The 13,532-nt window shown below is 49.1% G+C and overlaps 1 protein-coding gene across 2 annotated transcripts in view; it reads left to right on the top strand.

Moving 5' to 3' along the window:
• B4GALNT3 (beta-1,4-N-acetyl-galactosaminyltransferase 3) overlaps positions 1 to 13,532 on the top strand; it is a 64,656-nt gene that overhangs the window by 34,026 nt on the left and 17,098 nt on the right. For both annotated transcript variants that reach the window (XM_057428103.1, XM_057428102.1), the window contains exons 2-3: positions 6,972 to 7,075; positions 7,731 to 7,808. In XM_057428103.1, the coding sequence (XP_057284086.1) occupies positions 6,972 to 7,075; positions 7,731 to 7,808 (182 nt within the window). The remainder of the gene's footprint in view (positions 1 to 6,971; positions 7,076 to 7,730; positions 7,809 to 13,532) is intronic.

Genomic DNA, 13,532 nt, shown 5'->3' with positions numbered 1-13,532 from the left:
CTCCAGCTTGTCAGAGAGCAAGCTCACAGGCAGCAAAGCCATGCAGTTTCACAAAGGGAATCAGAGTTGTAAGAGGAAGGAGGAAGAAGGGAGTAATTTATGTCTGCACACACAGCCTCTAACTTGTGCTTTATCCCTGGAAGAGGTCAGCAATCATATTTAAAGGGCTCTGCACTGATCAGAAATGGAATGGTTTGCAGGGCTCCCTCTGTTACGCCAGGTTTCATAATTTATTGAATCCTTTTAACTTCAAGAGCATTGTTCTGATCTAGATCTGAGGGCAAGGAGTTCATTCTTTTCTGCCTATGCATTTTATTGACTTAAATAAGTAGCCAGGGAGAGTCTCTTGGCCTGACTCCAACCTTGAATGACTTTTTTGTAGTTTCTCTGTCCTCCTGTCTGTGATTCATGACTTGACCTAACTTCCACTCACCCCTACGGCCAGAAAACATTTGTTCTTCCTTTCCACTTTATCCTTCCCCCACATCTCTGTTGTTAGGAGGTCAGTTTATACCTCATCTTTACACTTTGTATGCTTGGTGTTGTGGGCCTGCATACTTGTGTGAGTGGTAGACTAGGAGGTGGGTGTTGCTTCCCCAGCAGTGTGGTTCTAGCAATAGGGGTTTGCTCTGTTCAGGGTGCATGAAAGGCATGTCAGACTCTCTAAATACCCTCTTCCCTAGAGCATGGTGCAGTGCTGCCTTGGCCAGTTGACAAGGAGGTGGCTGCTATTGGGCTGCAGCGACAAACCCGTGCTGCCTGGGATGCACAGCAGTGTGGCAGCTTGTCCCCATGATCTCACTGGCCAGAAGTACTTGGTTGCTGGACCACAACCTCACTGCCCATAACAACATCATGTGGTGGGGTGAAGGCACTCCCAGTGCATTGCCTGTGTGAGTGGGGCATCTAAGTGAGAGTAACTGAGGCAGGGGGTAGAGTTGGGGATTGCGTTCAAGGCAGGAGGCTTGACGCATATGCATGTGAGAGACTGCAAATAGCTCTTTGAGTTGAGCTCCTATGTCATGTTCAGTTTCAAGCAACCTTCCTCAGCATCTTTTGGACTAGTATGTTTGCGAGGCACCTAGTGGTAGTATTTGGGAGTATTTGGTACCGCACCTGCATACCTGTTCAGCCAGGAATAATACTCGGAAAGACTTCAAATAAAATTGGAAATCATGTGGGATAACAGCAAGTAGAACAAATTCAACAAGGATAAGAGGAGAAATAAGACTGTCCAAGAGGGGTTAAAACATCATGCCAATACTGAGGGGTCTGTGGGCACTGCAAGTAATGAGAACAAACCCCTGTTTTATACTTGCCAGATTTGTCCTTGAAACAAAAGAGACGGGGGACAGTCTCGGATTAGAAGGAAAATGCTTTTTTGTGCAAACCAGCCTGTGGACCTGCTGTTTCCTGAGGCTGCTGAGTGAAATCATTTAACAGGGTTACAAAAGGGCTGGATAGCATGTGGGTGCTAATAGCATTTGCAGCTATGTAAGCAGCAGTAACAACAGTGGAGTAATCAAATCTCATCCTTCAGAGGAGAAGCTGATCACCTGAGTGGGTCTGGGATTTCCTCCTTTCACGATTGCCAGGTACCATCACGGGCTAATTGAAATGTTGACTCCTGCTTGGGACCAGGGGCATGACAGTGGCTTGATGGATCTAATCTCTGAACAGACAGAGCAGCTCTGGTCACACTCCTGCCCCAAGGCCAGATAGCTCCCCTGGTTCTGCCACTATCTGTTATCTCTGGCTGTGGCTTTCTGCTTTACTAATTCTTTATTAATTTTTGTTCCCTTGAGCCAGGCTTCAAGTACATTGCTCTGGCAGAGCCATAACTGCTGGATGAGATTCCCTATCTCCACTTGCTGTTCCTGCAGCTTCCTTTACTTTTAACCTGAGAGCAGTAAAAAGCATAGCTGAGAAGAGGCAGACATGGCCCCGGGCCCTGAAAGGACCCAAGGCAAGAAACATCTTCATCATATTTCCTCTTGTTACAGCTTTTCTGTCCCTTAACAGTTGGTTCACTGGCTCTGCAGGCAACTGGCTCCAGACCGGCTGCCTTTTGTAGGTGTTTCTGCTGTAAGATGCAGATCTGTCTCAGCCTCCTCATCAGCCTCTTTTCCTTTTCTTTGTGTCCATCTGCCTCTATTCTCCGAAGCAAAATCAAGCCCTGAGGGCTGCCCATCTCAAATCCAGAGGGGCAGCTGAGGCTTAGCCCCGGTGGGCATTAGAGGGCCTATGAGGATGCTGGGGAGGGACTCTTCATTAGGAACTGCAATGGTAGGACAAAGGGTAACAGGTTAAAACTTGAACAGGGGAAGTTTAGATTGGATATAAGGAGGAAATTCTGTACTGTGAGGGTGGTGAGGCACCGGAATGGATTGCCCAGGGAAGTTGTGAATGCTCCATCCCTGGCGGCGTTCAAGACCAGATTGGACAGAGCCTTGGGTGACGTGGTTTAGTGTGAGGTGTCCCTGCCCATGGCAGGGGGGTTGGAACTAGATGGTCTTAAGGTCCTTTTCAACCCTAACTATTCTATGATTCTATGATTTGGGTCCCCAGCAGGCAGCTGCCAGCCTGCCTGATGGGAACAGGGAGAAAAAGGACTACTTTGCTCTGAAGAACCACTACCTTCATGTTTCTGGGCAGTAGCTGATCTCTAAGAGGCTTGAACCTTGGACCACCAGTGCATATAAGTAGAAAGAAAGGTGGATCTCTGCTTGTAGAAGGGGGGTTGGCCAAGTGTCTGGTTTTAAACATAGGGAAAATGTCCTAGAGGTTGGCTTGAGGACAGAAAAAATAGTTTGAGTGCCCTCTGTGCAAACCCACTGTCATTGACATGAATATGTCTGCCCTTCTGCCCCCTACCTACAAGGCGATGTTTTGAATCCTGTGGCCTGTGATGGGGAAAACCTTGGTCAGACGTTGGCCTCAAGAAGTATTCTGGCTGTAGGAAGCTGGAGGAGATATGTCTCTCTTCTATTACACCCTCTCTTCTCCTAGCAAGGAAAGCATGGACAAAGCCAGGTCCTCCTCCAGGGTTGCCCCATGGAAATCCCCATGGAAAAGCCAATCTTTTGAGAAGGAACTGGAGCACCAAGAGCCTTCTCTGAGGGGAGTGTTTATCCTATTACTTTTTGAAAAGTCTTTCCTACCATGCTGGAGAATTAGCTTGCCAAAGTACAAATTACCCGGTAAGGAAATCTCTACCTCCAGATTAATTCCCCACTCTTTTGTCTCCTCTCTGTTTGGCTGATGTATGTGTTAGGTAAATATTTGTGCAACGCAGAGAATTGCCCCCCTTTCTTCTCTTTTCCAAGGGTCAGACAAATGTCAGCCATTGGCACTTGTGTGCAGCTGGGCCTCTGTGTTTGCTGTGAGGCGGGCTCAGTGCCAGCCATGCACAGGAACCAAAGCACCAACGAGCCTGGGGGTCACCGCAGTGGAGCAGTCGGAGCGCCTGGCTCTGGTGGCCAGCATCCTCTTCCCAGGAGAGGCAGGTTCCTGATGCTTTGTCCTGAACTTATTCCACAGAGCAGCAAAGTCCTGAGTTTAACAATGAAATCAAATAACCTCTGCACAAAGAAGAAAAACCTGCTTCTCTTGGTGTCTTTTCTCAGTGCATCCCAAGAATGAACTGACTTTTGTTGCTGTTTTTTTATTTGCATAGAACCATAGACTGGTTTGGGTTGGAAGGGACCTTAAAGCTCACCCAGTTCCAACCTCCCTGCCATGGGCAGGGACACCTTCCACTAGACCAGGTTGCTCGAAGCCCATCCAGCCTGGCCTTGAACACTGCCAGGGACAGGGCAGCCACAGCTTCCCTGGGCAACCTGTGCCAGTGCCTCACCACCCTCATAGTGAAGAACTTCTTGATGTAATATCTAAATCTACCCTCCTATATTTAAAGCCATTCCCACTTATCCTGTCAGTACATGCCCTTGTTAAAAGCTCCTCTCCAGCTTTCTTGTAGCCCCCCCCCCTTACGTACTAGAAGCCGCTTTAAAGTCTCTCCAGAGCCGCCTTTTCTCCAGGATGAACAATCCCAGCTCTCTCAGCCTGTCTTCATAGGAGAGGTGCTCCAGCCTTCTGATCATCTTTGTGTCGCTCTTCTGGATTCACCTGAGCAGGTCCATGTCCCTCTTGGGGGCGCCAGAGCTGAATCCAGAGCTGCAGGTTGGGTGCCACGAGAGTGGAGTAGAAGGGGGAAACCCCCTCCCTTGACCCGCTGGCCAAGCTACTTTTGATGCAGTCCAGCATAAGGTTGACATTTTGGCTGCAGGTGCGCAGTGATGGGTCATGTTGAGCTTCGTGTCAACTAACACCGCCAGGTCTCTTCAGGGCTGCTCTTAATCCATTCTCCACCCATGCTGAATTTGTGCTTGGTTTCTCTCTTATTTAGCCAGTCACACTCTTCTGGGTCTCTCTCCTCCAAAAAAAAAGTGTGCTCCCATCTCCAACTAGTACAATGAGTCAATGAAGCAGTGAGTGCTGAATTTCATGCAAACTTCAAAGTCTGTTTCAGCCCCATTGCAAGTGGGTCTGTGTGTCCAGCTTCAGGACATACAAATAGTGGTTCCTGCTTCGTTACTCACCCAGGGTGTCAGACTTTTTCAGTCTTCTGCAGAAGATAAATATTGATGTTGAGATTTTTAGCCATAGATTTAAACTCATAGTTTCCTATCAGAATCTGAGATTGGGAAGAACTAGATCATAAATGTGTGGTCGTTCAGCATCTAACAGGGTCTGAATTGAATCCCATATATCTAAGCCAACACTCATATCAGGAAAGCAGGACAGCATAGTTGCCTCTAGGTCTCAGTTGTATCTCTGACTACCTACTTTCACATTTTCCACATTTCTTTCATTTTCTTTCCATTCATTGTCCCTTTTTTCTCCACATCATAGGAGACAGCTTCAACATCTGAGCTTTCTGCTCACCTGTGCCAGACCCCACAGAACCAGGTTCAGGAGCGAGTAGAGGCAGAGTTTTGCAACCCTGTTTGTAGGTGCAATAGCAGGCCAAGAGCTTAGCACAGACAGAGAGAGTGGTTGGTCAAAGGGTCGTTTGTGAATTCTAGTTCCTGGGATTGGTTTGGGTTTGCCTGGGCCTCTGCATAGCTCAGAGATGGTTTGGAGCTGATCTATGTCATGTGCCTTGTAAATGCCCTCCAAAGTAAACTGATGGAGCATGTTTCTTCTTAAGCCACAGTGAATCTCCCATAGAATAGAATCATAGGATAGTTTGGGCTGGAAGGGACCTTCAAGGTCATCTAGTTCAACCCCACTGCAATAAGCAGGGACATCTTCAACTAGATCAGGTTGCTCAGAACCACATCCATCCTGGCCTTGAGTGTCTCCAGGGATGGAACATCCACCATCTCTCTGGGCAACCTGTGCCAGTATTTTACCACCCTCATTATAAAGATATTTTTCCTCACATCCAGCCTGAATCTCCCCTCTTTTAGTTTAAAACCATCACCATTCATCCTGTCACAACAGCCCCTGCTAAAAAGTCTTCCCATATTTCTTAAAGGCTCTTTTTAAGTACTGTAGGGCCACAATAAGGTCTCCACAGAGTTGTCTCTTCTCTAGGCTGAACAACTCCAACTTTCAGCCTTTCCTCATGGGAGACATGCTTAAGCCCTCTGCTTATTTTTGGGGGCCCTCCTCCGAATCGTCTCCAACAGGTCCATATCTTACTGCTGCGTTGAGTGGGCAGGGTGAAAATGGGCATGGGGCCTCCAAAACAGTCGAGGTTTCCCCAGCAGTGGACTGTGCTGCCTCCTCAGACCATGTGCCCAGCACTTCTAGCTGCAGGAGCAGTAAGGAGGGCTGAGACCATTTGTCTCAATGCTCACTTGAAGCTGGCAGGATGGTTCCCTTTATATACCAATTTCTCTGGACCTCCTAGAGCTTTAGGGATGATTTCCATTTTTAAGGAAAATGGGCAGAAAGCCTGGCTCTGCTCCCTGGTGTGTGGGTATTGAGCTGGTCTGCCACCAGCCTGCATGAACCAAGTGCTTGTGGAGGTTTTGGCACTTGTGCTTTTCACAATTAAGCTATCGTGCTGTGTGGGCAGAGTGCTGAGCTGCTGGCAGGTTGGTTCATTGCTCACTCAGTGCCAAAATGTTTAGCAGATTGAAAACTGCATAGTGAGAGCCACCGTAACACTGCTGAGAGGCGTGAGCTCTGCTCACCAGCACTGTCTTGTTAGTGATATGGACGGCAGTTAGGGAGAGCTAGAGTTATGCTGCATCTGCTTGTCTTTGTCCCTCTTGAGCACGGGAGGCCAACGGAGTTGTAGAAGGAAACCAGAATTGACCTAGCTCCTGGATCGAGCAGACTGGGAGTGGTGGGAGCATCAAATGAAGTTGTTTTGGACCTGGAAGCTGACTTCACTTAAATAGTGATGACCTTAACTGCGTCACTGCTACTATTTTAGGCATTACAGCTGAATGTCCCATCAGGTGCATACTTTGCCATCATTTCCTTTAAGAAAAGAAGATTGAAAGCTTTTATTGTGCAAATAGGTGCATATTCGAAATAATTTTATTTTGATGTTTAAATTGATTAGTAGTCTGGTTATTTTTTCTTTGGGATTGCTGGTTAAAGAAGTTGGATGTTTTTAGCTTGACCAGTGGGATTATCTGAGGGATCTACAAAGAGGTTCCCAGTCCTGTGGTGATTAATGAAATCTCTGACATGTGTTTTGGAACTGTGATAAATCTTTAATAGAACAAATTAGTAAGAAGGAGGGAAGTGCTTTTTGGGAAGACAGAGGCAGTTTCTGTCTATGTCAGTCTGACAACTCCAAGTTACGTAAACAGCTTCTGGTCTCTGCTGGACCATTGCAGAGTGTCAGTGGTCTCTCAGCCTTGTAAAGCACCAGTTTGTTCTGCTAACTGCTGCAGCTTCTTTTTTTAGCCTCTACTCTGACATCTCTTTCTGTTTCCTCCACACAGGATACGAAAGCTGGAGGGAGCTGGCTAAGGCTCTGGCAGACACCAGTGTCCCAGGTGAAGACCCAAGTGCTCAGGTTTACTCTCCGCAGAAGCCAGGACAGCAGGTGAGAAGGCTTGGGATGTATTCCAAGCATTTAGAAGGGCAGACCTTCCTTTCTGCTGCTGGCTCTAAGAGACAGTTCTTCTTTCACGCAGGAAAGAGAGCATGCCACAGGGCAAAATCTGAGCTGACTCACAGCAGTGCGAACATACAATGACTCCACTGTAGTCAATTAAGTTATTTTAGATGTACTAAGCTGCAGCAGTGGGCTGCAGCTGGCTCAGTATGTGGCACAGGAAGATTGCGCTAAGCAAGATGGAAGCAGAAATGGAAGGTCAGGAGAGTTTGTAACTCTTTAGTGAAGCACATCTCGGTACTGTTGCCTGAATTAAGTGTTGGAAGAACTATTGCTTGGGCTATTTTGAAGCAAGGATGGGAAGAGAGAAGAAAAAAGGAGAATGACACAAGTTTTAACTCTGTGCTAGCAAACAGTTATCAAGTGCTAGTATCCTTTCCCCTCAATAGCTCACCATGGAAATTTGCTGTCAAAAAAGCCAGGGAGCATTTTCACCCCATTGTGGCCATAATAGCTGGTCAGTTCTTTGGAAAGGGAACTTGGGAACTTGCCTTTTATTCACAAGTTCTTGAGCCCTCTTGTGTAGGTGTCAGTGCTGGGTCATTTATCAGGTTATTTTGATTTTTCTCTGCTTGTATTTCAGAAACTAGAGCTGCAAAGAGGTGGGAGGAATAAATCAAGTTATGCAGGTGTGAACAACCCTGTCCTGTGGATGCCAGAGGTGGGTGCCTTTCTCCAGTGTTTTGTGTGAGGGAGCTGTAGCTAGAGACCTGTGCAGCAAGAGAAGGCAGGTCATTTGCTTCACTAGAAGCCCACTCCCTATCACCCCTTCCTGGCTTAATAACACTTACAGACCTGAGTAATCATCTGGAAAGACAGGAGTGTCCAGATTCCTGATAATTTGGTGCCTCCTCCAGCCTCCAAGGCACGGAGGACCCACCCACCATTCCCTGAGAGCAGGCAGCCCGCTACCTTCCTGAAAGGTGAAGTTTGTTCAGGGCTGGGAGTGGGTAGGGCCAAGCATTCAACAAGCAAATACATGACTGTGGCATGCAGAAGTGTCACACTCTGGTCTTGCGCTGGCATTTGCTTGCTATCCAATCCCTGTGTGTCATAGGTAGAGATTTCTCCACTTCAGTGACACTTCTGATAAACAGAGACCTTCTCTGGTGACCCTTGAAGACTGGTGTAAACATTCCCTTTGTTTCCTTCATGCCTCATTTATTCTTTCCTCCCCTGTTCCCTTATCTCATCATTCCTCTTGGGATAAGGGAGCAATGCAGCCTGCTTAAAATGAGAGGGACACCAGCCAGGGGGCATTTAGCTGATGGAGTCAGTTCACTAAATTCCTCAAGGTGATTAGAGACCCGCACAAATTAGAAGGGCCTCTGTGGCTCCCCGGGGGCCGAGCAGGCTGCTGTCCCTGGGCTTAGGGCACTAGATGATCGAGATGATTGCTGGCCCATAGAGAGAAAGCACTGCCTTCCAGCCATCGTGCTGAGCAGTTTAGGTCCCTGCAGCATAAGCTTAAGCCTTCCTGTAAGCAGCCAGCGCCAGTCACCCTCCAGTGCCCAGAACCAGACCAGACCATTGATCTGTTCTGCTGCATTGACTCTGGCGAGTGAATGCTGGTCCCACCTGGAGCCTGGGGGCTTCCTCTGGCCTTGCAGGCAGATGAGCAGTTGTTGGCAAAGAGCCTGTGGGACATCAGGGGCAGGACTGCTGCTATGCACAGGAATGACATGGAGCATTAAATGCTCCCCTCTCCCACAGCACTGGGTGATACAGGCTCTGCGTGGCATCCACCAGCCTCTGTGAGGCTTTGCTCAGTGTCTCTGATCCCCTCCCTACCTGGTGATTTCACAAGAGCACATTAGTCTTGAAACCTGCTGGCTGTGGTGTGCAGTGTGGTTGGAAATGCAGCTGGCATGGTATGCAATGTGGCTTGGGTGAAGGTATGTGCTTAGCACAGGGCTGACGTGCAAACCCCTCTGCTTTGCTGGTGAGGCAGCCTCATGCCCTTGCATGCCATGGCACTGGGCAGGGCACCCACCAGCCTGCAAACCTACCACCCTGGTGTGCTGCTGCCAAGGGTGGAGCAAGCAGAGAGGTGTTCTGGTCAAAGGGAAGGGGTAGGACTTGAGGTGTGCCGTGCGGGATGGCCCCAGTTCTGGAGAGGTGCTGCGTGTCTCCTGCCTTGTCCTGCACTGCTCCCTGTTGGGGAGGAGCAATCTGCCAGGTAGCAGGGCTGCTGCTTCAGACGGCTGTTGGGAGTTTGTGGGTGCCCAAGTCCCCCCATGCCCTGTGTCAGATAGTGTGCAGCAGATGCTTCATAAGAAAACTTTGAGCTCCAGAGCATTCCAGACACCAGTCTGGGGAGCTGGTTTGTGTGGCTGTGCCCCACACACATCCTGCCATTCTCCCCCATTGGTCCTTCCCTCTAACACTGCTCCTGTGAAGCATTCACCTCCTTCACCAGTTTTCTCTTTATCTCTGTAAGCCACCCTGACTGCAAACAGAGGCCAGCAGTTTACCAGCACCAGCTGCAGGAGATGGAGAGTGATCTACAGACACAGCCCTGCACAGAGCCGCTTGCTGTCCTCTTAACCGCTGGCTGAAATTACTCCTGTCCCGGGGATTAAGTTTTTCTGTAACTCTGCCCAAATTAATTAGCCAAGGGTCTATGATCCTATTGTGCTCTCCCAGCAGCATCTCTAAGAATTCAATTGCAGCCTGACTCCTGGGGTGAGGGCAACAGGTTGCCTCCCACAGGTCAGGGAGCCGGGCTTTGTTTGAATGAAGAGGTATATTCTTGACACGTAAATAATTAACAGGGTTGCAGGGTGAGTTGGCAGCCAGCACGGCCAAAGAGGAACAGGTTTCAATTCTCCTCATTCAGTTTGAGGAGATTAAATCAACACTTTAAGTCTTCAGCCTGGGATAATGTGATGGGAAAGTGTGCTTAGGAAACCCCTAATGAACTTATACCTTGTCTATGGTGGGAAAGCGGGGTTCAGCCTCACTCCTGAGTTCATCCAGGTGCCCATACACATGATCTCGACCCTCACTGTCCCTTTTAGAGCAAAGCCGTCCAGCTCCCAGTGTCACCCAATGCCTCCTCAGGCTAGAGAGACGTGGGGAACTTTGTTTCATTAATTCAGAAAGGTGCCTGCTGTAAACTTGCATGCTGGGGCCATGAGCATCACTATTTGGCACTGCCATAGGTGTGGGGGTGAGGACTTTCACATATGTGCTTGATTATCCCAGTCATTCTCATTTACCTCTGCAAAAGCCTCTATTCAGTTCTGAGAGGTGAAAGGTCCAGGCAGCGCTGACGTGCATGTAAAATGTCCACTTCATGTCTGCACAGCCTCAGGACTTCCTTCTCACTGGAAGGTGTAAGGGAAGTCCAGGAGCACAGCCCTTTGAAGGCAATGTCTGTACAGGTGCATAGGTGCTGCACAGAATCGGAGTGTTGTGCTAGGGCATCCTCCTGCTGCCAGACCTTCCCTAAGAGGAAGCCTCCTTTCCTAAGAGGACTAAAAGACAAAGCTGTTGCTGCTGGCTTTGTCCCTGCCCGTGTCCCTTCCCTCCCGGCTTGCTCCCATCAGGGCTCAGTGGGGCAGGGGGACTTTGTCACTCGTTTGTCTTGATGGATTCCCACAAGTGCCCGGCGCGGCAGAGCTTGCAGCGAATGAAGCCCAGCTGCTGGCTGCTGAATGTCAGCCAGTCAGGGGAGCTGGGGCAGCAGGAGGAGGGGCTGCAGTCGCTCTGCAGAGACAGAAGAGTCTTATGAGCTCCGGAGTTTCCAGTTGGCAGCACAATGTCGCCTTTCTTCCCTGGCTCAGGCCCTCTCTGTGCCCTGTTTATCGTCCCCGGCGCTGTGCGTTCCCCGAGCTGCTCACAGCTATGCAGATGATTTGTCTCCGTGACGCCAAAGCACCAGGTAGTGCGTCCACTGATTGCAATCCTTCCAGCTTGCTGCTTGTCCCAGTCCTTGCTCACCAGGAGGGGCTGGCTGTGTGGTGCCACTTCCCTGGATGGTTTTGACATGATAGGGTTTGGGGTAAGAAGAGGGGTTTGCACTCTTCTGTGTGCCTGATCCTTCTTTATGGTCCGTTTCCTTAGGAGGGGCTGATAATGTAAAATTCCTTGCTAGAAGGAAGCAGAAATTCCAAAGTCTCTTAATACAAAGCCAGGGCTGCAGGGGGTGTTAATTCATCATGCTCTGCAGGAAGGGTTGGCAGTAGGGCTCAGAGCACGGCTGCGCTCCCAAATTCATGGAGGCTGCTGCATCAGTGCCAAAGTAAGGGCCTGTCCCGGCTCCCACCTCCCTGCACTTGTTGAAGTTCAACTCTCCCTTCCCTCGGGCAGCCCTGTCACTGTGTGTCCACGGTCTGTGCTCAGGAGGGTATCAGCCTGCCCAGGCCTCCTAGGGAAGAGCAGTTCTGTGTGTGTGCTCCTGGCTGTACTTGTGCTGTGCTGACAGTGCCCTTGGTGCGTGACCTGTGCCCATTTTGGATCCAAGCTGGGTTCTTGCAGTGCTGCTATTTCAGCAGTGTGGAGATAAGCAACTGGGAGGTGGGGTTGGGACAGGGATGGAGCCAAGGGCACGAGGAGCCCTTGAAATGGGAATGCACAGACCACGTAGTACCAGCTCCCACTGAACATCCAGACTCTTGGCTTCTATTCCTGCTTCTGGTCCAATCAGTCTATCCAAAATTTTCAAAGCAGACATTTTTAAGGGGAGGTGGAGAACTTCATTAGTTGCTTACCAGGTCCTGAATTTCCAGCCCTTTGAAAGCCAGGGCCAGGTTGTTCCAAGCTGGTAAGTCAAAATCAGTAGTCATGTTTTAGAAGGTTCATTGGCATTTCTCAGGAGCTGTGTGCGTGAACTGGGAATGATGGTGCCATTTATCTATTACTGCAATCTGCAGAAGCAGGAGATTTTTACTGCACGTTCCACAGGAGACCCAAATAGCAAACGGAGGAATTTCTCGGCTGCCTGCAATGGGCAGCCATGAGTTGAGTTGGAGGGACAGAGGTGATAGGGTTTCAAAACAGCTGCTGCACTGATGACTTGTGGGGGCCTAAAATTAAAGCTGAGCTCAGTTTTCAGTCCCAGAGCAGGCTTTGGGCAGCCAGCACTTATCTGTCAGTAACGTTCTCCTTTTCCCTTTCAGAGGAAGCAGAGAGTAAGTTAGGCTGCTGTAGCTCAGGAAGAAATCTGTGGCTTTAGAAAAGTTTCTGAAACTGCATGCAAGAAATGCTTGCTATTTATGTTAATTATTTCTAATAGCTTGAGTGCAGGAAAGCAAAACTATCTTATTAGAATCTCCTTTCAGGTCTCTTTGTAAAGACCTTGGAGACAGAAGTTTTGGGCTAACAGTCTTAGGGACCATCTTTTACACCACTGATGGAGTACCCGGTACAGTTGGCAACAATAAGTTGCCTTATTTTTTAGTAGCTGCCAAACTTTGCAGACAAGTATTGTATTAGAATGGGACTGGTCCAAGTTTCCCTTGCAAATATTTGAGCAAGTCTAGCCACTCTTTTGGGACTTCCCTCATACAAATTTTGACATTTGGACTGCCCCTTGCCAAAGCCAGCCCAGCTCCATTGCAGTCCTTAGCCTCAGGAGCATGCCCTGGGTCTGTCTTTACCACTGCAGTGCCAGCCTCTCCACAGTGTGGGAGTGTTGTGCCACAGTTGGTAGAGTTCTGATCCTGCTATCTGCAGTGTGCAGACAGTTCTCTTAAGAAGAAAAAACAGCATGACTTGTGGATAGCAGCAGACTGCTGTAAGACTCAGTTTCTGGCAGTGACTTCTTGTGGGAGCTCAGCTTGTTCACCTCACTTCATGCTCCACAAGAAACAGCAATTGTCATTATTTGATTTGGCTGAGAAAGGTAGTGTAAGATCCTTGGGTGTGAACCTGGATTTGGCCAAGGGACATGGGACCGCATAGCAATTATGTTCCAATTCAGTGTCTGTCACATTTGCAGTGATTTATTTGTATCGCAAATCCCTGCAGAGTCCCAGGTTTCTCTTGGCTGCATCCATCGCCCTGAGCCCTCTGTGATTTAGTGCAGCATCACTCTGGGGAATTGCATCCACTTTGTCTCACTGCTTTTTCTCTTGCCTGACGGGCAGAATCCAGGCTGAGGGGGATGTCAGCAGAGGAGGAAAGGAGATAGTAGTGGGGGACGCCACAGGCTTGCAGGCATCATTCAAGCCCTGGCAGTGCAGACACCAATGAGAGAGGGCTGACGAGAGACCGCTCAAGAGCAGCAGTGGTTGTGAATGTGTTTTGCCTGGCACATAGAGTTTTCACGTGCATGACTAAAGCCCACAGCTCGCAGGGAGCATTACTGCATAAGCTGGTGCCAGGCCAAGCCTGCTCTGAGTCTTTCCTTCAAGCCACGGTTCATTACAGAATGAAACCC

The sequence above is a fragment of the Pezoporus wallicus genome, unplaced genomic scaffold (assembly GCF_028554395.1).
Source record: "Pezoporus wallicus isolate ANWC-B61680 ecotype Strahan unplaced genomic scaffold, APGP_CSIRO_Pwel_v1 contig_2908, whole genome shotgun sequence".
In the NCBI taxonomy this organism is placed as follows: domain Eukaryota; kingdom Metazoa; phylum Chordata; class Aves; order Psittaciformes; family Psittacidae; genus Pezoporus; species Pezoporus wallicus.
Note: the sequence above shows the minus strand (reverse complement) of the source record. Positions and strands in the feature narration are given on the sequence as shown.